The sequence below is a fragment of the Lytechinus variegatus genome, chromosome 11 (genome assembly GCF_018143015.1).
Source record: "Lytechinus variegatus isolate NC3 chromosome 11, Lvar_3.0, whole genome shotgun sequence".
Taxonomy (NCBI): Eukaryota; Metazoa; Echinodermata; class Echinoidea; order Temnopleuroida; family Toxopneustidae; genus Lytechinus; species Lytechinus variegatus.
In genome coordinates this window covers 21,929,834-21,956,505 of record NC_054750.1, presented here as the reverse complement: position 1 = coordinate 21,956,505, position 26,672 = coordinate 21,929,834, and the positions used below count along the sequence as shown (strand labels likewise).

At 36.8% G+C, this 26,672-nt stretch overlaps 1 protein-coding gene and 1 pseudogene across 1 annotated transcript in view; one reads left to right on the top strand and one right to left on the bottom strand.

The window, feature by feature from the left end:
- Positions 1-4,925, top strand: part of LOC121423606 (ubiquitin-protein ligase E3C-like) — a 31,110-nt gene extending 26,185 nt beyond the window's left edge. The window contains exons 17-22 of the mRNA XM_041618989.1: positions 280-524; positions 952-1,073; positions 1,726-1,816; positions 2,391-2,489; positions 3,004-3,291; positions 3,958-4,925. Of these exons, the coding sequence (XP_041474923.1) occupies positions 280-524; positions 952-1,073; positions 1,726-1,816; positions 2,391-2,489; positions 3,004-3,291; positions 3,958-4,128 (1,016 nt within the window). The 3' untranslated portion in view covers positions 4,129-4,925. The remainder of the gene's footprint in view (positions 1-279; positions 525-951; positions 1,074-1,725; positions 1,817-2,390; positions 2,490-3,003; positions 3,292-3,957) is intronic.
- Positions 4,926-20,655: 15,730 nt separating this feature from the next.
- Positions 20,656-25,779, bottom strand: LOC121423944 (annotated as a pseudogene).
- Between the last annotated feature and the right edge of the window lie 893 nt (positions 25,780-26,672).

Genomic DNA, 26,672 nt, shown 5'->3' with positions numbered 1-26,672 from the left:
TGCACTAGTTGCAGCTTAATCTTTTCTCCCTCAATAATGTATAACTCTGAAACTTGTAACCGTAATTGTAAATAAGTTGGTGCTTTTGTGGAGAAAAAAAAAGTGTCGGCAAATGATAAAAAAAATTGTAGAGGCCTGGTACATATTGGAGATTGACCTGATGATAAATATGAATAGTGATGAATAGGATAATTCTTCTTTTCTTTTGTATGTGTTACCTTGTTACTTTTGCAATGTTTAGATCAACCAATGGTACAATTATTCACTCTCTGCATTCAGAACCTGATTTTCGGAAAAAGCTCCGGGTGACCTTGAAGAACGCCCAGGGGTTGGACGAGGCTGGAATCGACGGGGGCGGTGTCACCCGGGAATTCTTGACTCAGCTTATGATGACAGCGTTTGATCCGAACAGAGGGTTCTTCAAGACGACGACAGACGAACTGCTCTATCCAAGCCCGCAATCACCAATGCTCATGGAAGACTTCACCAAGCATTACTATTTTATTGGAAGGGTACTAGGAAAGGTTGGTATCAATTTTGGATATATGTGATAGTTCCTTTTGTTACTTTTGAAGTTTTTAGTAGTTTTGTCCAGCAGAATTTACCCCTTATGGTCGGCACGAAATGACAACTTGTATTTAAATCTGTTATCTGAAAAGTCGATAGACAACTTTGCCAAGCTTTATTGCATTATTAGCAGTATACTAGGTAAAGTCTGTATCTCCATTTTAGAAATTTGCTTTAACATCTGGTAAAAGTTCTGGATTTTGCAGTCATATTGTTTGTACTGAGGTTTTTTCTCAATGCAATTATGTAAGATGGAGCAGTAGAAATAGATAGTTTTACTTCATAGTGTAATTAAAATGAAAACAATTGACTTTCTGAATAGGTCAGATTTTAAAATATATTAACAGATTGATTTTCTCTCTCTTTTTTCCTTTTCCTTTATAGGTGCTGTATGAGAACCTGTTGGTGGAGATCCCCTTTGCTAGTTTCTTTCTCTCTAAGATTCTAAGCAGACATACTAATGTTGACATCCATCATTTAGCTTCACTTGATCCTGTTATGTACAAGTAAGTTATGTTTCTTTTTGTATATTCTTTACTGACCTGGATGGAGGTTAAAGGGGTGTGGGAAGGAAGACCTGTGGGTCATGGTAATTCAGTTAACCTTTTCCAAACCCAGGCAGCCCCTTCATCTCTATTCCAGGTCCTTTGTACTATGTCACGTATGTTCTATTGTTTATGTAATTTGTATTGTACTATAATTTATGTATTTTGAAATGCCGAATAAATAATAATAATACTAATAAGTAATAGTTTGGAAGTTGATCCATATTACCAACCATTGGGAAAATTTTGGTTGAATATTTACTTTTCATTGGTATTTCTTTGATAATTTGATTTCTTTCTTTGTAGGTTCGTGTATGCATATTGGCATGAAGATGATGTTAGATTTTGGGGATCATAAAATCAATGGACTCAGAGGTCATTGGAAAATTTTTAGAAGTTTTGTGTTTAATGTATTTTCTGTTTGACATTGGGGAGGTGTGCATTTTGACTGCATGCAGTCGAGATTTGTTTTGCCTTCGTTTCGATATAAATTTGCATTTTAGATGAACAGGCTGTCAGCATTCACTCAGCGGTATTTTAAAATAAATTTACCAGACATCGTTAATTTTGTTCTATGATTTTTTTTTTTGTTCATTTACTGCTTGACTTCTAGGAATCTGCTGTTTCTAAAAGATTACAGGGGAGATGTGTGTGACCTTGGATTGACCTTCACCGTTATGGATAATGACTTTGGCGAGGCTCAGGTACTCAAACTATACAATATTGTTCAATTCAATCATTCATTCAGGTTATATCGCAAAAATTCATTCTCAAGCAGACCTTGCATACAAGGCGTAGAAATTAGTTTTAACTCTGGGGATGAATCTGCTTATTTTTATTAATGATAATGATAGTGAAAATTCTATAAGCACGAAAAAGATTTAAGCCCGACTATATAAAATTTGCATTTGATTCACAGTACTGTTGCTTGTATAGTGGACCGACTTATTGGTAAGATTACAAGCGTGCACACTCTTGCTGTTTCTTCATCGAGAAGACTTATTTAAGGAATATGCCTTCAGTAACTTATTTTCAATGGAATTATGCATGACATTTAAGAAAGAACTTTTGTGAAACAATCGCTTGAATTCTATTATGATAATAATATTGTGCTTTCACAGTAGTTATTAATTCAATGTTGCAATTATTTTTTTACTTCTCCTTTTCTTACCCCTTTCCTCTCTCTCTCTCCCCCACTCTCTTCTTATCTCTATTCTATTCTACCCAACCCCCTTCCCTCTCTCTCTCTCTCTCTCTCTCTCACTGTATATCATGTAGGTCCATGATCTAAAGCCTGGCGGATCTGAGATCCCTGTCACAGCATCTAACAGGATAGAATACATACATCTGATGGCAGACTTCAGGCTCAACAAACAGGTATGGTGTCCCTAAACTTTACAGAAAATTTTCAAACATGACCAATACAAATGTGACATAAACATATTATAAGTGATAAGCTCTTGCAGCAAACAAGTAAAGGCAAGAATTTATTTAAATGACATGTAGATTTATAACATGACATTTAAAAAGAAAGTCGTGACTATGTGTACTAGTTTGCGAAAGACCAATTTATCGTAATGATAAATTTATCCATTTATCAAGGGGCTTCTAGATATATTATAACTATGCATATATTTAGTATGCACTATCTTTATTTCTTGAGGAATATTGCAGCAATGAGCAGTAGATATGCTCTTTTGTTGGATGAACAACAGGTACATTCAATTCCCACCAGGTACCCATTTACTGGTATGGAGAGTGCTGCATGTGGTGTGATGAAAACACAGAGTCTTTGATTTCAAGGCTAGAGTCAACATTTCTATGGAAGAGTTATTACATCATAAATAGGTAGTTTATTCATTGGTTAATATTCAACATCCTTTTATCTCAGATCCGGCCCCAAATCCTTGCCTTCCGTCAAGGTCTGTCGGATGTCATCGACCTCGAGTGGCTACGCATGTTCAACCACCAAGAACTCCAAGTCCTCATCTCTGGTGCCTCGATGCCCGTCGACGTCGACGACCTCCGCCAGCACACCAACTATTCCGGGGGTTACAAGGATGACAGCCCTGTCATCAAAAACTTCTGGCGAGTGGTGGAAGGTTTCACCAACCCTCAACGGAGACATCTGCTTAAGTTTGTGACGAGTTGTTCAAGGCCACCTCTCCTTGGTTTCAAGGTTTGTTCAAAGAAAATTAGGAATTACAGTCAATCGTTTTCATTGAGTTAAAAGAAAGGTGATCATGGCTTCATGGACAGGTTCTTTTTGGGCAAGGTTTTCATGCGAATGTACACTCAAGAGCCCCATTGAATACTACTACTAATATTACTATTAGTAATAGTAATAATGGAAATGTTTTCTTTATAACGTGGTAGCCACATACTTGCGAAAGGCCATTCATTACCCTTCAATCGACATGCTGAGCTCATAGCAAAATGACAGAAAGCCCAATTGTTATAACTCTTCATTGTGAATTGGCCAGGGGCCCGTTTCATAAAGCTGTTCGTAAGTTACGAGTGACTTTACGCACGACTGGTGATCCTTTCTTTTGCTATGTGTTATCCCTATGTAATTGAGTTATGACCTAAGAAGATGTTCCAGTCGTGCGTAAAGTTGTTCGTAACTTTACTTTTCCTTTGTTTTGCTATGTGTTATCCCTATGTAATTGAGTTATGACCTAAGAACATGTTCCAGTCGTGCGTAAAGTTGTTCGTAACTTTACGAACAGCTTTATGAAACACCCACCTGGTGTTGTAATTTGGTATATGGAGTAATTTGGAGGAGATTGCAGGATTGTGATTTTACATTAATTCACTTTTTTTTTGTTATTCCCACCCTCCGCAGGAACTGTATCCAGCTTTCTGTATCCATCATGGCGGCAGTGAGCTAGACAGGCTACCCACAGCGAGCACCTGTATGAACCTTCTCAAGCTACCAGAGTTCGGCAATGAGGAGACTCTAAGAGAAAAACTGCTCTATGCCATTGAATCAGGAGCTGGCTTTGAGCTGAGTTGAGAGCAAAAAAGGGACTTTCAAAGTCGGTGCGACATCAACTTTCATGGGGTATGGATTTTTATTTGCTGCCCCCAGACTTGTAAAAAGCATTGGAAATAAAAGACATCTTTAAGGGAAGCAAATTCAGTGTACCAGCGAGGAATCTTTGATCAAGTAACTTTAGCCTCTGCAACAGTGTCAGCTCAAGGACTGTGAGATAATCTATCATTTGGGGTTTTCTAATTGCATTACATAACATCTGCTATTCATGTATCTTATCTACCATAAGATTGACCATATGTGATTTATATATCGGAATGGTGTCGAATTACCAAGGAAAGCTTAAGCCCTCTGACCTTTCGTGAACAACTGAACTATGGACACAGGATTGTGTGGAGAAGAATTATCTACAAGTATACCTTTGAATCATCAGCTGAACTGGGTAAAAAAAAAGTGCTGAGAGAGAAAAAATGGTCCTATCGAATTAGGGTGTGACTTTGAGCTGAGTGCAAGAAAGACTATCAGAGAAAACTCAAATTCTGTAGGATCAGGCACTGAGCTATGTACAGAAAGGACATTTGAGTTCAAAACAAGCTACATTGCATGCTACTGGGCCTGAACACAAAAGAGATATTGAGAAGGACTGCCTGTATCCATACCAATGAATCATCAGAAGATAAGAGTTGCTAAGACAAAAAGTGTGGTTTTATGCAATTGAATCAGGAACTGGCTTCCAGCTGAGCAATGGCCGAAAGAAAAAAAGCTTTAAAGATCCAGACCGGACCCAAAAATGAAACTGACAAATTATATACCAATCGAAAGCTTATAAGCTACTAAATACAGCAAGGTATGCTTTATGCATTTTCACTGCTTCCCAGCTGAGTATTTTGCTTAAGAATATTCCAATTATCGGGCTTCGAACCCCGTTTAGAAAATAGGCTTTATTGTGCTTTTCACCTGCCTCGAGACCGTCGTCACGTTGTGTAAGAAGCGTCGTGATTCCATAGGTTTGTACAGAGAAAAACTGGGTGATTTTTTTGTTTTCCAGATAACGCATTTCATTCTCTTCACTTCTATCACAGAGGGATATCACATATATTTTTTCCCACAAGCTTGAATTTATGAAATCTACAGTTTTGAACTAGTTTTTGCCATATTTTATTTCCTGCTTATTTGGCACAGATTTCAATTCTATCTGCATTCTGATTATGTATAACAACTTTTCCTGACATAGCAATTTAGGCCCAATAAGAGCCAAACAAAGAAATCACAAAAAAGGTAGTGAATAGTTGTAGGTTTACAACAATTTGAACAGTGAATAATTTTGAGTGCCATTTTCATCTGAAAACGAAAAAAAAAATGGATTCATAACATGGAAATGGAAGAAAATACCCAATGCTTTTGTACACAAACCTATGGAATCACAACCCTCCAGACACAACGTGACGTCATCATTTCCAGGCGACGTGGGGGTGCTCAATCAAAACGTAATTTGGAGGAGCAGTTTCTTTATTTTATTTCATATTTTTAACTATTGGAAGGAGATATATGTAATATTTTTGGTATATTTGTATTGTATGAATCATTACCTTTATTTTGATATATGATTGTTTTTACACCGGTCAGGGTCTTTAAGAGCCGGCTTTTACTAATTTGAGTCCAAAATTGAGAGCTGGCTCTGAGCTTAGCTGAGTGCAAATGAGTTTCATGAGAAAATATATTTATGTACTTTTGATCAGGAACTGGATCCTAGTCCAAAAAATGAGAGCTTGCTTGGAGCTGAGCTGGATGCAAAATAAGTTTAAAGAGAAAATATAGGTATAACATTGATTTGGAGCTGGATTTCTTGTGATCAGAGTGAGAAAAAAAACAGCAGCTTTTAGCTGAGCTGAATGCAAAATTAGTTTAAAAGCAAAATATATCTATAATAGTGATCAGTAAAAACAGAGAAATACATAATACTTAAAAAAAAAATTAAATATATAAGCAAACATTTTATACCAATTGTGTATCTGTTCATTTGATCAGAATCCCATAGAGTCTCTAAAAACAAGTCAGGAGTTCACAGGATTCATTTATCAATTGACAGCCAAAATATAATTTTATGCATTTTACCATACAGTAATTACATGTAATCAATGTAGAATAAAAGGAATTAATGTAGTGTAATTTAGGTATCTGACCCAATAGATTATTTAATACCATCATGGCAATTTCTGTTGCAATCATGTGATCCATGGCCGAGAATGGGGGGGGGGTAACGTTCCCTTTGGCTAAAATCTGAGGAGGATGTTGAGGTAAAAATTTCATTCTCAAAAGTATTTTTGAAAATCCCTAAATTTCGGCTATGACATAATTTGAAGGTGACTTCATGACCTAGGTTGGATTAAGTACCCAGCATCTGATATTTCATCATTTATTACCTATATTATATGTCCTCCTCATTCTTTCCTTCAAAAAAGATTCATGACATCTTTGAAATTTGTATTTTGGTTTGTTTCCAGGTCATGGTCTGCATTAGTTTAGTATCTTTGTTCAATCTATTCCGGCGCACAGAGCCCGGGGATACATGAACTAATTATTAAAATATTTGCTGGTCATTCATTCAATGCATTTTTTACTCAATACTTCCTCAAACACACACGCAGTGCCACTCAATGGTAGTATTGTAACTATTTAGGAAGAATAATTTTATTGTTATTCAGAGTGCATTCATTTTTTGAATGGATTCTTCCATTTGAGTGGTGGGCTGTTGAAGGGGAGCTGGTATAGATTTTTATACATGCTAGTTTTCTTTAAATAGGGAAATGGGAAGTCTAATATATTCAAATTCTTTTAGTCTATGTACTGGAATTTAGATTTCAAGTTATTTTACATGAACATTTTTTTGAATTATTGGTATTTGGCAGCCATTATATGTTTGAACTACATACATATGTATGATTAGCGTTAGCATTAAAGTTGATAAGGTATTTATACTTGAGGATACTACTTTGCATATCGAGACCACATTGTAAGCCGCTGTTACAAGCTACTTAACCCAGGGAGCTCCCCTGTCTACCCAGTCTCGTTATAAATTTTGAAAGAATTAGGAGAGGTATCGCGACAGAACTTTTCGGTTTTTTGAGGTTCCAGTCTGTGCTTCGATGTCAGGATACTGCCACATGATAGACCTTCATCCATAGTGGCAAGTGCATAATTTCTGTTTTCACAATTTTATTTCCAAGTTATTGTGACCACAATCTACCCTAGTCCCGTGAGTATGAGTAAATGCACGGCAAGCTCCTGGGCTCCCACCTGCTACGCGGGCAGGAGCTCCCTGCGTTACAAGCTACTGAGATTTAATTGGGGGAAGGGGGTGACTGAAGAAGACCTGGACAATGCAAGTGGTGAATGAGAGTAGGAGGGCCGGGTTGAGGGAGGAGGATGCACCGAAAAGTTTAAAATGGAGGGAGGGGGTGAGGGTGATATTTGTGAGTGCGGGGTTAATCCAGCCGCCCCTGTAATCAGGGAATAAACCGGATTTAAAACCTGAATGACTTACTAATTTGCTAAGAGCAATTTTATTATGATTTTCTTTGTTTTGTATAAGATATATTTTTTTTTAACAAGACTGAGACCAAGTCCAAGTGGAAATTTACACAAGCAATATTATTAATTACAAAACAACATGTAATTAAGTATACTTTCTTGTTCCATGCAACCTGGGCCCTGTTATAATAAGACTCGATATGGACTCTTTGTCTATTAGAATCCCAGAACTGGTGGATTATGTTCAATGTTTTGTGTGGCTAACCATGGAATGATTTATTTTGATTTCAGCAATGATTTCAATGCATTGTGTTAATGCCCTCTAAAACAAAATGATCAATGAAATGATGTTTAGTACCAGGAAATCTGAAAATGCCATAAAGTGAAGAAGTGCTTGAAATTTTTTGACTTGCATTTATTAACAGTTATTTGATCATCCATTCAGCTTCCGTACTTCTTTGTTTGATTTTTTAATTTATAGTCTTCTGCTCATTATATTTGCACTTGTCAAGTGTCAAAGATTTCAAATAATAAAATGATAGATTGAAGAATATCGTACAAGTTTTTGTCTTGATCAAGCGTATATTGGTAGTGTATTGCTTGCTGGCTAACCAGTAGCTGTTATTTTTGTTTGAAAATATGTGCATATGAATATTTAATATATTATGTTTATGTTACCCTATGCATGGAATTTGTTTATGTTTTGTAGGAGTTTCGTCTATGATTCTGTCAGTAAATGTGTGACTTGTAAAAGGCATAGTATAAATTGGCACACATGTTAACACTGGGTGAGGAACAATTTATGCCTATTGTTGTTCTAACATTACTAAATGAAATGATTTATTGGGGTGTAAGATCTTGACACATTTTTAATCTATAATTCCTATTTACAAATTGAAAGATAACAATTTAAAGGGTGTATCATCAGATGGCTTTTAATCAAAGTATTGTTTCATAATGATTCTACTTATATCCTTATAACAGTAAAGTGCAGAGCAATATTACAAATCAGGGGAGCATTTTATCACCAATTTGTCCAACAAGTGGTCAGATCTGACAACTTTCCCTGAATCTGATTGGCCGAGAAGCACTGTTTCTATGGTAACTGTCGGATAAAACAGGACTTGTCGGATAAAATCCTTTCATGAAACACTCCCCTGATCCTTTTAATATTTGTCCTAGAAAAATAAGTATTTAAATAGTTAGTTGAAACCCAAAAGTTCTCATTCTAATTGAATAAGTCAAGAGAATATAAAGTTTATTTTGTACAAAGTGTTGAAGGCACTTTATTAATTGTTTGATATTTTTTATTTTAAATTGTTCACATTATTTTTAGTATAATTGACTTTTGCCCATTGGATGATGTACTGTACATGTATCCTACTGAATTTATTTTTTTTTTCTATTTTCTTTTCAGTACTTATATTTATGTTTACATTCTAAATTTCTTTACATATTATTTATAATTGTATTAAAGAATATACAATTGCTCAATGTTTGTATATGAATTTGCATTGAATATTGTATTGAAATACAGTCATTTAATTTAATTATTTGATTGTTTTTTGTAAGTAGTTTGTTGTATGCCTCCGATAACGTAAAAAATAAGTACAGGGTTCCCAGCCCATCAGAAATCTTGGAAAAAATTTTTTTTCCAGTCAGGGAAAAATCAGGGAATTTGATAAAAAAAATACCACAAATGAGGGAAAAATGCCTTAAATGAGGGAAAAATCAGGGAATTTTAATCAGCTCAAATGGCGAAAGCTCAGTAGTTAGGCAGAATCAATTATATTTGTTGCTTATCAAAACAACATCCATTGAATGACTTGATATGGTGGTACTAATTAGTTAGCATTATTGTTTTATACTGAAAATACATGTAATTCACTGCAGCAACTTAGAAAACATGCAAAACTGGGAATGGGTTTGAATAATTATCAGGGAATGTTTAAACTTCATCAGGAAAAAATCAGGGAATTATGTTTTATTGAAAAGCTTGGAACCCTGAAGAATGCAATTTACATCTTCTTGGTCTACAAGCAGAGTGATTCTCAGATGGAATATTTGGCCCAAATTCACAAAGGTCGTTTTGAAAACCCACGGTTGAGTCCATGGTTTATGCAGATTTCCTGAATAAATTACACTTAATATAGCGTGTATCTGGCGCGTCTATAAAAATTTGCCAATTCCGATATGCGCTTTTGTCACAGTGCGCCAAATTGACGCCCGTTACCATGGTTAGATACGCTATTTTATTCGCGAGTCTGCTGTTTTGAAGAGTGGACACATAAATAAAATAGCGTGGATAACCATGGCAACAGGCATCAATTTGGCGCACTGACAAAAGCGCACATTGGAATTGGACGTTTTTTATACACACGCCAGGTACGCGCTAAATTAAGCGTAATTTATACAGGAAATCTACATTAACCATGGACTCAACCATGGGTTTTCAAAACCACCTTTGTTGATTCGGGCCTTTGTGGCCAAACCCACTCTTGGTGTATAATCACTTTGTTCTTTTACTGTTCCAACCGCCACTCGGTCCAACTGCCATTTAGTCTTATGCCGAGATGGTCCAATTTCCATTTTCTCTACTTATTATTTCTCACTTCATCAAATGAACATTTGGTTCATGAACAGTTTATCTGTGCTGGGCCAAGTGGATATTAGATGAAATAGGTATAACCTAACTGGAAATCAGAGAAAGGGAAAAAACGTTCTATAAAATGTTAATTGGACCAAATCTTTAGGAGACAACTGGTAAAAGACAAATTAGAATTAGACCACTCAGGATGAGACCAATTAGAAGGTAGATGGAAGTGGTTGAAGAAGAGTTGCAATTTACCCAGTATGCATCCACTCTTGAAATGACTGGAAAATCAATTCCTTTCTTCCACGTTTTCTCGGTTTGTTTTTTAGGATTAGAAGTTATAGGCATACTGAAACATAGGTGTCACGTTGCTTTTCACTTTTTGTGATATCTACAACCACATCACTCTGGATTTATCGCCATAATCACTGTCTTACGACACAAAAACTACAATAACATGTACATGTACAATAGATTTATATGTACTACATGTATTCCCATGACTCACTACTGATACAAGCCCATTCACGAACTACATTCATAGGCCCGTAATCTGAAGTCGGTTTTAACTTATAACTCAGGTTTAAAGGTGTGGTTTAAGTATGGATAGCCAATTGTTACATAAATCACTAACATTAAAGAAATATTTTGGATCTTTTGGCTCTCAATTATTCATAATTGTCCAGGAAATATAAATAGATGATTGTCTTCATCATTGAAGAATCAGGAAAGAGCACAGTAAACATAAGAAACATACAACTTAATAAAAATTTTGACACTTGGCTTCCCATAATTTTACATGTAGCACAGAGTTAGACCATGGTCTAAGTTAAACCTGACTTCAGAATACGGGCCATAATCACAATCTCCCTCTTTTTGACCACCAATGCTACCATAAATATAAGTCACTTTTATCATCGATGCCGTTACTGTAATCAACGCCGACAATTGCAAACCTTTACACTTTGGTTTTGACAACATACAGACTTTTCTTGACAGATTAGCAAAATAAGTGCATAAAAAGGTTTAATTACCCAAATTCACGTCAAAATATAATAGGATAAATCGGAATATAGAAAATAGATTCTCAAGAATAAATCTAGGCCTCATAACATAAGAGGGATGATATTCAATAGGGCTATTCCACGGTTACGTTACATTTGGAGACACCTTGACTCATACTTGGAGCTGTAACTCCATTATTATTGATAGGAACTAAACATCTCCTTATCACAACAAAGTACACAGGCTGACTATCCTTTGTATAAAAACAAAACTTGGGAAATTCTATTATGCTCCTGGCAAATCTTTGGAATGTGTCGGTTACTCACGTTACATGATTTGGACCAACCTGTGGAATTGCCCAATAAATGATTACACACAATCAAATCAATTGTAAAAATCAGACCTATAATCATTTGCAAACCTTCATTTACAGAGCAAGGGGCCTTTTCACTATTGAGAGTGACTTTGAGACCGACTGGTTATCCTTTCTTGTAAATGATATTCACCTGTTATTCATTATTATTTAGCATGAGAGAAAGGCTCACCAGTCATTCTTATAAGTTGCTCTCAACTTACAAACAGCTTTATGAAACACCCACCTGGTGTATTGTGTTTCAAAAAAAAAATGTGTACAAGGAAAGTTGATGCAATAGAGGAGTGTTCAGGGACATCAAAATGCATGCCAGTCATGCACATAGAGTCGGGATAAATTTTCATGCAACTTTCAAAATCGGCTATCTTTTGCTCATTAACCACTGAATGCCTTGTAAAATGCCTGAAAATAAACAAAATTGAGGGTTTTTTTCTGTCATTTGCCCTAATGAAAAGCAACAATTTTCCTTTTATAGCCCACTCCTATTGTAATATATATAGTTTTGTTCAGCCATGATGAAGATTCATCACAACTGATTTCGATAAAATTCAATGTTTTTATTAAGGAGCATTGTTAAATATTCTATAAAAAGAATAATGGCTAGTTAGAACCTCTCTCTAGCAATGTATTAAATGCAACATTCTTGATTTGCTACTCTCAATCTTCCAATGAACTAAGAATTTTTTACTCCTTTTCACTGTATAGTATAAACAAAAGTGTATGAAAGCCTATTGAAAATACATGTGAAATGCATAAATTTTACAGAAGCTGCTGAAATGTACAATTACCAAAGTAATAAAAAAAACACTAGATAAATAACGAACACATGAAGTTTATCATTTTTTTATGGCATTGACGGCATATCATTTAAAAAAAATATGTTAGAGGTAGGAAGGGAACATTTATTTTCACTTAATTTGGGTTTCAATGGCAAGAAAAACAAACAAATAAAGATACTAGTTTACACTCATAAACATGACCAAATGTCCCTTAAACTCATAGATAAGTAAACAAAGCAGAATAATTTACCTGAATGATAATTTTCTTATGGACTGGAATTACATTATATAAAAAACATAGCCTTATCCTGAAATAAGTCACCTCTCTTCTTGTGTGTGTCAGTGTGTGTGTGCTCGTTGTGTACAAAGTCAAGGGAGATGAAAGAAGTCACCGCTGATGACGAAATGAGCAGCAGTGAATGGAGTGGTGACTTAAACCAGAATAAGGCCAAAAACACATTATTATGGAACATTACAGAAGTAATGGAAAGTACTGACAAATTGACTAAACATCATGGTCAAAAGGTCAAAGAAAGACGGACATTTCAGTCCAATTTTGTGGAATACCCCTGCCACAATGAATTTCTGAAGTGGAATAGTATTTGGTCATGTACAGAGCAAGAAAGCACAAAGAGATATATTTAGGGATGCCAGTTGGAATTGATCAGAGGGCCTGAAAATCACCTAGAATACAATATTTTGTACCCAAAAATGCTAAAACTATGGCCTGAAAATAAATTGCCAGAGCCTGAATTCAGGCTTTTGCCTGAAAACTGGCATCCCTGGATATTCAATGGTATTGTTGTGCCACTAGACAAAGTAAAATGCAATTATCTCTGAATTCTTGAAAGCTGCTTCCCCATTCTAGTAGTTGGGCACAATGCCAAGATGGCAGGCAAAGACCATACGTGATTTTCCATACTCGCCAGCGCAGCCCACACTACATACTGTGTGGTTGATATGGCAACCATTTCTCTCTTTGCAATATATATATAAATGGGTGCTCAAAAATAAACACACATTTCCTGGGTGAGCCTACCATTATATGCATGATAATAGCATCACTCTACGTCAACTACAATCATGGGAGTTACACAAAAGAGGTCTTACATGAAACCCAAATTGGCAAATAAAATCTACATAATAAACGGGAAATCATAGGCAGTGGTGAATACAGGATTATGAAATAAAGGGGGAGGGGGCATAAATAAATACATGTAGCAACTTGACAAACTTGCCCCATTCATAAAATTATAATTGTTACATTGTTACCTTGTTAAAAAAAGGTGTCTAGTGGTACCAGCACATAGAACAATTTTCTTTTCCTTTTTTTAGGGGGGGGGGGGTGGAAGGTAACTTTACATATTTAGGACTAAGCCATACAATACTAAATATGGAAATTAAGTAAATTCATGGTAAACGATTGTGAAATGAATTGTATATAAACTCAGAAAATTTGGAGATGATAGAGATTATAATTGGCATATTTAAGAAAAATGAGAATATTTACATGTAACTATACCATAATCAGTATCTTTATACCCCCATTACACCAACGCTGCGTCCATGCAGTTCTCGCTACGTCAAAGAAAAATGGCCATGACGCAGTGGGAACTGCTGCAGCGTACTGAGAGCGTAGCGAGAACTGTTATTGACATGGCATAGTCTGCATGATCTCCGGAGACAAATTTTCCGCTACGTGGACTTTGAACATGTCCAAAGACAACGTAGCGGGAGCGCCGTCTAAGCAGTGCGTAGAACTGACGCACTAAGGACCTTATCGCGTACATGTACTAAAAGCTCCATAGACGTAGCGGACACGGAAAGAACACCACTAACGCACCATGAACGTATCAAGGACGTAGCATATATGGGACGATTTCATATTTTTCGAAAACAAGGAAGTTATCGCTACGTCCCTGCCATTTTTCCGGAATTTCAAGGACGTAGCGGGAACTTCCTCTGGTGTAATGGGGGCATTACAATGGCATGTAAGCAAGATTCCATGAATACAAAGTTATGTGAGAATAACTAAAGAATAAATTAGATTTGTATCTTACCCACTGTTCCCATTGTACAAAAAAACGTGATTAAACAGAACAATAAGTAGTAATAACACAAAGTTTCTTCCTGTCTAAAGCAGCTGTCACGTATACTACTGGGTAGTACTGGCCTACTAATATAAACTACTGTATGTACATGTACTATCACACACAAATACTATGCTAGTTATTGTCACAAATTATACCCTTCTACAATTACATGTACAAACTACTTGACATATTCATTTAAAATGTTACACAACAACAGTAGAATGAAAAGAATTCAACTGCTATTGTACAAAAATAAAGCTGCAAAGAAATTCTACATTGAGAATTTTTTTTAGAATCAAAATGAATATCTTGCATATTCCATTTGTATTCAACAATACACCATTTATACCAAATCATTGATTTCAAACTTTTTACTAATATTCACATCTATCATCCATTCATCTACAGTGAACGGTTCAAGTGCAATTTACATTTTCAAATCTCTCATCTCAGATTTAAGATTGTGAATGAAATTCCACCATTTCAGATGAAATCCTTAAAGGGGAATGAAACCTTTGGAACAGGTAGGCTTGTGTATTAACAGAAAAATCAAAGAATAAGAACAAAGAAAATTTGAGAAAAATCGGACAAATAGTGAGAAAGTTATGAGCATTAGAATGTTGCAATCACTAATGCCATAGAGATCCTCCCATTGGCAATGCGACAAGGATGTGTGATGTCACATGTGAACAACTTTCCCATTGATGGACTATAAAATACCCCCCAATGTCTCTTTTTGCTTTTTCTGGTGATACAAACTCTTAATCCATAATATATTCTCTGAAAATTTGCATTACATGCCATTTAAAGGACAAGTCATGATGTAATCTTTAACAATCTGTATTACATGTACATGTACATGCCCTCCTATAGAAAGAACACATGATCTACTGATACATGTAAGAGGCAGTTTAAGTGAAATATAAACTAAAGTAGTGGGGAGAGTTGTTCACAAGTGACATCACACATCTTTGTCGCATTGCCAATATGAGGATCTCCATAGCATTAGTGATCACAATATTCAAATGCTCGTAACTTTCTCATTATTTGTCCAATTTTTCTCAAACTTTTGTTGAGTTGTTTCTTTGATTTTTCTGTTTTCACACAAGCTATCTTGTTCCAAACGTTTCACTCTCCTTTAAAAGTGAATTAATTATAATTAGCAAAACATGGTACTACAATATTCAATATTTGGGTGAATTATCTCTTTAAAAAAAATGTTACTGAATATTTTAACCAATCAATTACAATAATCATTTCATCGATCGCCTATACATATTAACAGTGCTGTATATCTTGCTAGATGCAAGGTTTCAAATGCACAAAGTCAACAGTGCAGCATAAAAAAAACATAATCTTTAAGATTAATATATTGTACATTTACCGGTAGCTATTATAGCTCCATGCATTTAGTATGGCTTATTGCTATTTAATAGCCAAGCTCACATAAATATATATATATATATTTTATAGCCAAAACTCACATAAAATGTAGTTTATGGCTTATTCATCTACAGAACAATTCCCATATAAAGAGGATTTGTTTGTCTATTTTATAGCCAAAGACCAAGAAAACTTGTCCATGTGTTAAACATGTGAATATTAATGTCATAGACAATGAATATTAGGGACGCACCATTATACACGTATATCCAGGGGAAGGCTGGAAGATCCCCCCCCTCCACAAAAAAACTTGACTTGCTATATGAGTACACACAAAAAAAACTTGACTCACCATCAGAGTAATAAAAAATAAAAACAAACTTGGTCCACTGAAAAATCATCTGAAAGGTGCAAAAAAAACTTTTCTCAATGGAGTACGGAAAAAAACTTTGCTCAAGGAAAGAAATTGTTTTGGCATCAACCCAAACTTCCAGCCCCCCCATGGGTATAGTTTGGTGCGTCCATTACTGCACATCATTGGCGGAAGCCAAAAATTTTAGGAGGGGACAACCAAAAAAAATTTTGACAAGCCAAAAAAAAAAAAGGTTCTCAACCCAAAAATTTTAGGGGGGACGTATGAAAATTAATTGACAAGCAAAAAAAAAAAAAAAAAAGGTCATCAACAGCAAATTTAGGGGGGGACACGTCCCCCCGCTTCAGCCGCCTATGCTGCACATACTTAAGTACTTGAATACATTGAGTGCAGTAGAACTGGAATTGAAAGACACTTGGTCATACAAAGAAAGTACTGGTACAGAATGTATGTACATTATTACATCACACATGGAAAATGTACATCTATTCTACAATGAGGCAATAAGATAAAAATGAAATGTATATTTACAGAATAAAAACATAGGAAAGATTGTACTATATAATTACAGGACACAGCAAACAAAAAATTCATTCTCCCAGAATATATAATCTATTGTGTTTTATATTAAAATAGGATGTGGCACTGCACATGTGATGCTCAAAACTGACATGTGACATACACTGGATGAGTCAATGAAGTACATCTTTTGAATATATCTTTCTTAAACAAAAAATATTTCACATGCCCAACACATCCCTGGTCAAAATTGTGTAGTCTGGGGAGCGTTTCATGAAAACTATAGTCAGATGCAAGAATCACAACATAGACCTGTGTAAAACTTTTTCATGAAATGTTCTGAGTGCACATTTCACATTAAAGATTTTTTCCGCAACAACGCACAGCATACTGTCAAAATATTGAAAACTGGGGCCCTCATTTTGTATCATCTGAAGCAAGGTTTCCACTTTGGCGAGTTAACATCGCAAGTTATGGCGAGTTGTAGCGAGTTGCCAAAATAAGGCACTCGCGATAACTCGCATAAAGCTCACCATGAAACTCGGGATAACTCGCGACAACTCGGCATGACTCGGCGGAGCTCGTTCAAGCTCGGGACAACTCTCCTTGAAGTCGTGAGCAGTTTCAAAATTTTTGAACATGTTCAAAAATTTTGCTAACTCGCTGTAACTCGTGCTGAACTCACCTAAACTCGTTGTATACTCGCAGTACTCGTAATAACTCGTAAGAAGCTCGAGATAACCTCACAATAACTCGTAATAACTCGCCACATCTGAGTATACGCGAGTGCGTTCCGAGTTTTCAAGAGCGAGATACGAGCATTGCGATCGTTTTACGAGTCAAGTGGAGGTGCCCACGAGATTAGCGCGACTTTAGATCGAGCACCCCGAGTTACAGCGAGTTTCGAATGAGTTTATTCCGAGTGCGTGGCAAGGGCTCAGAGGCATGCCGACTGAATGATAAATGTCCAGTGATCTATATTTTCCCCACATATAAACCCCTAAAAAAGTTTGGAAATCTGAGTTTGGCCATTAATTTCTCCCAACTCCAAAATTTACACATTGCATATTTAACATCATTTAAAGGGTCATTTGATTTTCTTTACAATGATACCATGCTTGTTATGATCATGTCATCACGAAAAGAGCAGGATTCAAAAGTGTTGGATGAAGTTTGAATTGAAAAGCTGCAAAACGAGCAAAAAGTTTGGAAATCTGAGTTTGGCCATTAATTTCTCCCGACTCCAAATTTTACACAATGCATATTTGATATCTTTCAAAAGATCATTTGATTCCCTTTAAAATGATCCCATGCTTGTTATGATCATGTCATCAAAAAAGAGCGAAATTGAAAAGTGTTGGATGAGGTCTGAAGTAAAAAGCTGCAAAACGAGCAGAAATAATCATGGAGGGTCAATACAGAACATGATTCTTTTGTCTGTGTCAATACAGATGAAAATCCATTGGCCCTGCTTTTTCATTTCATAATGTTTTCTTGTGGTTTATGTTTGTTTGTTGTGTGTTTGCTTGCGCAGAGGTATGTTTGATTCCATTTGAATGTTGATGTTAAGGTGCATGAAAACAATTGCTGAGAATCTCACTCATCATCATGGATGAAAAGAACAGTGACTTTCAATATTATGTCATTTTGCAAATTTTGAATTTTGACCTTGCCCACATTTCAAAGCACTGCACCTCCATGTGAGCCAAAATCACATCATGGAAAGTATCATTTTAAAGAAAATTAAATGAACTATTCATTGATATTAATTTAACATTGATATTTACTAAAACCGAGGCGGGATTACCGATCAAACTCAAAAGAAACCGCTTAAAAAAACTCACTCATCACCACGGAAAAAGGAACAGTGACTTTCATTATTGTGTCACTTTGCAACTTAATTTTGAATTTTGACCTTGCCCCACATTTCAAGGCACTGCACCTCCATGTGAACCATAATCATATCATGTAGGGTATCATTTTAAAGAAAATTAGATGATCTAATCATTGATATTAATAACAATTGATATTTATTAAAACCGAGGAGGGAGTTTATTTTAAAGTGAACATTTTAACTGACCCACGCAATGTACAATTACTTTTAAAAAGGCTGCATTATTACAACTTTCAACAAAATAAGGAGAGAAATATGCCTCGATCCAAAAGACCCAAGAGTTGTAGCCATTCAGGTAGGGAAACAGCGAATGAAGATGACATTCAAACAAGGGTAGAAGAAGTGCAGGAAGAGACAATTGAAACGGAAGAAAAGTTCAATGATGAGCAGAGCCAAGGTAAAAGAACAAGACATCAAACTAGACAAGGTCCAAGTGGAGCGCCTCTGGCAGTCTAACCTGCATCACGCTATCCAATATAGTAGCAGTGCTGACTTTGAAAACTACTATAAAATAATTATTCACAAAACACCATTCATACATACAATGATACTATACTACGTTCATTGACAAGAAATGACATTTGACCTTTATCATGTGACCTAAGACTTCAGTTGTCAGTGATACTTGATTACCCTATATCCACATTTTATAAACTGTATCTAAACTTTGAAAGTTATGACAGCAATATAGTATTAATCTCCAAAATGGCCAAAGTTCAATAACCTTAAATGACCTTTGACTTTGGTCATGTGACCTGAAACTGGCATGAGATGTTCGGTGATACTTGACTACTCTAATATCCAAGTGGATGAATCATATCCATAAGCTTTCAAAGTTATGATGGTAATTCCACAAATACCCCCAACATGGCCAAAGTTCGTTGACCTTAAATGACCTTCGTCGTGTGACCTGAAACTCTCACAGGATGTTCAGTAATACTTGATTACTCTTATATCCAAGTTTTATGAATCAGATCTATAAACTTTCTAAGTTATGATGGTAATTCAACAGATCACCCTAACATCACTAAAGTTCATTGACCTTTAACCTTGGACATGTGACCTGAAATTCGCACAGGATGTTTAGTGATACCTGATTACTCTTATGTTCAAGTTTCATGAATCAGATTCATAAACGTTCAAAGTTATAATGTTAATTTAACAAATACCCCAATTAGCCAAAGTCCATTGACCTTTGACCTTAGTCATGTGACTTGAAACTCAAGCAGGATGTTTATATTCTTTAATAACCTTATGTCCACGTTTCATGAACTAGGTTCATATATTTTCTAAGTTATGATGACATTTCAAAAATTGAACCGTAGGTTAAGATTTTGATATTGATTCCCTCAGTAAACATGGTCTAAGTTCATTGACCGCAAATGACCTCTGACCTTGGTCTTGTGACCTGAAACTCAAGAAGGATGTTCAGTAATGCTTGATAAACCTTATGGTCAAGTTTTATGAACTAGGTCCATATACTTTCTAAGTTATGATGCCATTTAATTTCAAAAACTTAACCTTCGGTTAAGATTTGGTGTTGACGCCACCGTCGCCGGAATCCATCTTTGAGTGCCAAAAATGTATATCTCGTCCCTTGGTCGTATGAAACTCTTATCACTCGTAACAAAATCTTGATAACTCATTCATAGCTCGCTTTAAGTCGTATAAAGGTCACAGCAACTCATACTAAGCTCGGCCTGACTCGTTTCGTGCTCGGTTCACTCGTACTGCGAGCGTAGTGAACTCGATGTTGAGTCTTTTGTCACTGAAGCAAATTCCAGGAAAAAAATGTAAATTTCACGCGAGCTTGTGCGAGCTATGGCGAGTTAGAGCTCGCGCAGCTCACGTATGACTCGCAACTCCAACTCGCCAAAGTGGAAACCTTGCTTGAATCTAGGAGAATACAAGCATTATTTAGATTGGATGGTAGAAAATAAGACTGAATACGAATTACAAAATTTTGATAAAAAAAGACAATTCAGAATACAGCTACATGTATCTGCTATAGGCCTACAGTCAGCACAGCAGGATACATGTAGGTTACCTAGCAATAATCACAATACTTTGGGCAATACATGTAGACGTTTCATTTCAGTTTTCATGTAATAGCCTTTACATAGCAAACCTTGAGCATGAGAGTTTCCATTAATTAAAAAGAGGCCACCCTCATGAATAAATCACTATTTTGTAACAAGAAGAATACGGAACAGACTCTAATTTTGTCTTTTGAGTAATAGTGGAAATCAAAAAACAGAAAAGGCAGCAAACTCCAGCCAGATCAACTTCTGGATCAACCCAGCCCACAGAGGAATTTCTTTCATTGGAAGGATCTGGAACATCCTTTAGGTGAATTTGGTAGCAATTTTTGAAATAAAAAAAACAATAGAATTTTGTTCTGAATGCTCTGAAAAGGAATACAGAAGAAATTCAAAAAAGAAATTTACTGTACTCTCAGAGGCTCTGTAAATGCAGAATGCTCTGAACCTTCAACAAGTACCTGTCTCATCAAGATATCCATTTCCCACTGCTGATGGTGGCGCCCGTGGCAGCACCCCTCAGGCCTCCGTGTGGCCAGGATGTTGCAGCAAGCCCAGTAGTGATAGCGACTCCTGTGGCTGACCGAAAAACTGGCTGGCAGGTCTTCGGCTGGGATGCAGTTACGCCAACTTTCAAAGGGCATTGATGGGATCGGGTGAAACCTGCATCCCTCAGCATCATTGTGATGGGTGGAATACTCATTTCTGCAGGAAAAGCACTCCAGCTTGGGCCCCTCAAAGGTGAAATGCGTCTGATGGACGATGTCAGACAATCGCAAATGGCTATTTTCCTCCTCCAGATGCTTACAGCGCAATTCCAGTTCCTCAATTTTCTGCAAGAGATGTGCATTCTTCCTCTGCTCTTCTTGCAGTTTCACTTTGGTCACTCTAAATTTTCTCATAACTTCATCACGCTCCTTGTGAGCTTCAACCATTGCCCTCTTTACCTCTTCAACTCTTTTACCTGCCATCTCTTCTGTAAAACGCTGCTGACGAACGTGCAGATGAAGCTCTCTTTTTTCTCTTTTAGCCTGTTCTTGGAGTATCATTGTCTTAACCTTTCCCTCCACCTCAGCCAGGAACTCACTTTGTCTTTTATCCAATTCTTCCTTGACCTTAGCCTCAACTTCTTTGGCAACTTTGTCATCAAAGTTCTGCTTCTCTTCCTCTGTTTTCAGCCTGTCCTCCAGTCGTTCCACCATGTAAGCCAGCTCTTGATACTTCTTCTTCAAATCAATGCGCTCCAACAGCATTTCATCAAATCTCTCACTCAGATTCCCCTGCTCTGTCCGTGTACCTTCCGTTAAGTGGGCAAAGCTGGCTAGAACCCCAAAATTTCCCTCAGCCTCCTCTCTAGTCTCTGAATATCTGCAAGGAGGTCTTCTCTTGGGGTGGGAAGGTCAAGACTCTCTGGACTCAGAGGCAATCCCTCATCAGAGGTTCCTCTGGAGAAGGCAATTGGCGATCCTCCCCCTTTGAGGGGAAGGGCAAGAGACATCTCTTGACTTGTGAGCGTTTTAGCACTGGACAGGCATCCCTCAGGACCATCGGGGGGCTCTTCCCAAGTTCCTTCTTCTGGTTCCCTTGCTACTGCCATCTTCAGCTGTAACTCGAGTAATGGATGATGATTTTGATCTGTAGGAAAAAAATGAATGAAGAATAATGGCAAAGTTTAACTGTGCAATAATTTGCATGTCCTTGATCAAACCATGGATCATACATCCAATATTAAATGTACTTCATTTGCTCCTGAAGATATATTTTCAGAGTAGGCCTAAACCATTTTTCTCCATATGTGATCTAGCAAATAACAAGCATGCATGAAGGGGGGGGGGGGCACACACTGCCGGACCAATGGCAATGTATCGCAAAGTTTTCACTTTTTAAAATTTTATCCAAGTTAATTTGAGAATCATTCCATTCATGTATCACATTTCCTAAAAGAGAATCATTCTTTTCAGTCACATATTTCAATTCATCTAAAACTTTAATGCAGGCCACACTTTTGATCTGAAACATTAAAACTATACTGGTAATTATTTTACATATAGGTGGTTTGAATAAAAATGAATACTAGCACATCAATGATGTGGAGCTCATCCGGCATCTTGCAACAAAATTTTTAATTTCAACCTAGTTGACACTGTAAGTGAATTATATTGGTGACATAAATGTAGGAGACTGAATTGAAATTGATGAAGAAATGACAGAGAAGTAAGCATTTTTGTGATTTATGAATAGATTAAGAATATATTAGAATAAATAATTCTCTTGTCAAAATTTCAAAATTCTGTGTAGAACCTTGGTGAATCTCGTGTAGCTTTCAGATGGAACAAAGACAAATCAAAGTCAACAAGTATGCTGAAGCATTTTTTGCGAGGTTTGAAAAATATGCATATCATAAATCAGCATATTTAATGAGTTTCGAAATTCTGTGTATAAATTTTGTATCCCCACTTTTTGAAAGAGTTCCATATGCACCCCCAGCACTGGTGTACCTAGGATTTTCCAAAGGGGGGGGGGCAAATTTGTCCGCCCAAAAATTTGACAAAAAAAAAGGTCTTCAAGTTCAGAGGGGGTCACTTGTGGCTCCTCAGCCTGGATCAGTTGTGACTCGTCGGGGGGGGGGGGGCACTTGTACGTCCCTTGCATGAGTTGTGACTCGTCAGGGGGCAATCTGCCCCCCCCCCCTCCTTCATAGAGGTACACTAGTGCCCCCAGGTCCCCACCAAAAATTTAAAAAAGATTGTTGAGACTTCCGGTTCATTCACTTAGGATTTTTCTATTTTTTTACTGTTGTCAACCTTAGTTATTCAAACTCATCTCGTTTTATCTGCAGTCAAGACCTCTTCTTGCTATGCTAGCAAGAAGCGCTGATACCGGAACGATTATCAGCCGATAGTTAGACTAGTCTAGACTCACAGACCCTTTACTGACTAAATAAACAAATGTCTCTATGGACAATTTCACGCACTAGATCCTGCTCGAAATTTGACGGAATAGCGTTTTTTTTAATGCATTTTTCCACTCCCCCATCATAGAGCTAGATATATTATTCTGAACCTTATCCATGTTTTTATTTTCAATTTTAGTGGGGGTGCATATGGATCTCTTGCCAAGCTATCATATAAAGCAACTAAAATTGAAATTGATCAAAATGAAGGAGAAAAGCATTTTTGTGATTTATATTTTGCATTAATTAGCATAATTTTCTAGTCAAAATTCTGTGTGGAAGTTTGGTGACCCTCAAGTATCTCTACCAGATGGATGGAAAAAAATCATAATTGGTCAACAAAATAAAGAAGAGGAATTTTTTGTGATAATGAATAAATTAGCACAAATCATTTTCTAGTAAAAATCTTTAAAATTAACTACATACGTTTGCTGAACCTCATGTAGCACTACCAGATGGAAGAAAAAAATGCAAAATCGGTTAACAAAAAAGAAGCATTTTACGTATATAAATGTAAAATTTTTCAAGTCAAAATTTCAAAATTCTGTGTAGATCTAGATGTTTAGTAAACCTCATGAGGCTCTACCAGAAGGAAGCAACAAATCAAAAATTGGTCAACAAATAAAGAAGAAGCATTTTTGTGAATTTTGAAAAATGTGCATGGGGTAGAAAGTGGATACCATGCGCGACCAAAAAAACACGTAAAAAAAATGTCTTTTTAGAGATAGAGCATGTTACGTATGTAATGTAATAAGGGTGTCAAAAACACTAAAATAATGAAAAACAGGGTATCTGTTTCGCTAGGAAAGCTATGTGTTTAGGGTCAGATTGCAAGGGTATAAAAAATCAAGACTAAAATGTTTTATAAAGGATACTGTACTTTTTGCCTCAACAGTCAACACTACATGTTTAGAGTACGATTTGCATGAGTGTTGGAGGTGGGGCCGTACTATTAAAACCCAATGATGTAGGTAAACCGACAATCAACCGTCTGTGACATACGGTACCAATTACTTGTTTAGCGGTTCAATTCAGGGAATTCTTGCCAAGAGTATCATTTCGTTCTAATACTTGTTAAGGGTAGGGTTTCACACGCTTGTTAAGGGGTGCATTTTCAGAATATATGTTTAGGGTGCTTTTCGAGACCCCATGGTCACGCATGGTATCCACTCGTCAATGGAAGTGCCCCCCCCCCCTCCCCGAGGTAAATTAGCACACGTAATGAGTTTTAAAATTCTGTAGTACAAATTTTGAATCCCCCGGCCACCTGGTGCTATTATAATTAAAAGCAAGACTTGAAATGACAAAGAAGCATTTTGAAACTGGCTCGCCAAAGCATATCAGGCTTAATTATCAGCTCATCCGGCCCGAATGACCAGATGAGCTAAAAAATGCTGTTTTTGACTCGCTGTATGGCCCCCGAGTCTACTCCGTATTCTACTAGAGCAAATTTGACTGAGCTGAGGCTGAGCTGAATTTACAGGGACAGTGGAGGTGCATATGGCATGTGGATGGGGGGTGTCACTTGCCCATCCATTGATTATTATAACTGTATAAAAGCCAATTTGGAGGCCTTTCTATTTCTATGGCATCATCGTGATATTGGGAACCATCGTTCACTTCATACAGCAGCGCTTTATTCAGTCTCTTGCACGGTTCCCTATTTCCACCTCCATTCACTTTGTACACAAGTGCGTGTATACATACAAATCGACGAGTGGTTCCCGAAACCACGATTTGGCCATTTCTATTCAATTACAATCAACATCATTCCTTTTTTACACTAAGTCTGAGATATCAGTATATGCCATAATCATGTGAGTGACATCACTCCAACTGAGTCCCAACCCCAAGGCATGCAGACAAGCCGTAAATAAACACTGTAATTGTAAAGCCTAAAGGCACATTACAATGACAATACAGTCATGCAGACAGCTAAAAAGTGTACGTTGAATATTTTAAGTAATACCTTCGGAAAATATGACACGCTGAAGTTGTGACGTGATCGGCCTGTAAAATCCTCTCCTTGCTTAGTATAGCCACTTGTGATTAGGTTGTCAGAAGTATTACTTTTAGGTGAATATGTAACGTAAAAAGTTATGATGCAAAAACCTTTTCTTGTGCACACTCTCACTCTGCCACCGCCCTGCACTGCAAAATGCACACATGCATGGCATGCACGCTATACGCGGTATACACAGCACAATGACAAACGATGGAAAAAATAGTTTGTTTACGTAGTGTTTTAGGGGAAATCCCGTTTGCGGTGTAACGCGGCCGCGCCATAAATCTCTTTTTCAGCGGCGGAGGGGGGGGGGGAGTTTTTTTCCTTTTCCTTTTGGGGTGCTTCGTGTATTATTCTCCGTAGGCAGCACCCCTTGCCCTGGAATGCACTAAGTATATTTTCTGGTGAAGACCTTTTTTTATGTCAATTTTTTTTCGGGACCAATTCACCTTCATTATTGTAGTGAAACTTTTTTTTGAATTTTGAATGTGATAATCAGTGGCGTAGCTAGGATTTTTTTCCCAGGGGGGCACTGGGGGGTCCTTGCTTTCCGGTGTGTATGTGTCCACAAGGGCGGATCCGACTTTCGCCAATAGGGGACGGGGCCCGAAATTGTATCTTCACCTATATCAGTCACTTGTTAGTTTTATTCTTATAAAACAACATAAACATAAAATAATCTCATAAGCCTTATAAAAAGTGTGAACGCGAAGCACGAGCGATTTTTTTTACTTTAATGCATTTTTTCCTGAAATTTAATTTTCTGGGCAATGTTATGTGTGATCCTGAACAAGATTCGTATGTACCACCAAGAAACAGAAATGTTGATCAACTGTTCTAGCATATTATCGAAAAGGGACCAACGAAGACGGTATATATTTCAATAATGCGAGCGCGAAGCGCGAGCAAATTTTTTGACATTCCGACCTTTAAAAAATGGTCATTCTAAGCACTTTTTGTATTAATCAATGTTATAGGTATGTAACTAAACAATTGATGCGAGCGCGAAGCGCGAGAGGAAGAAA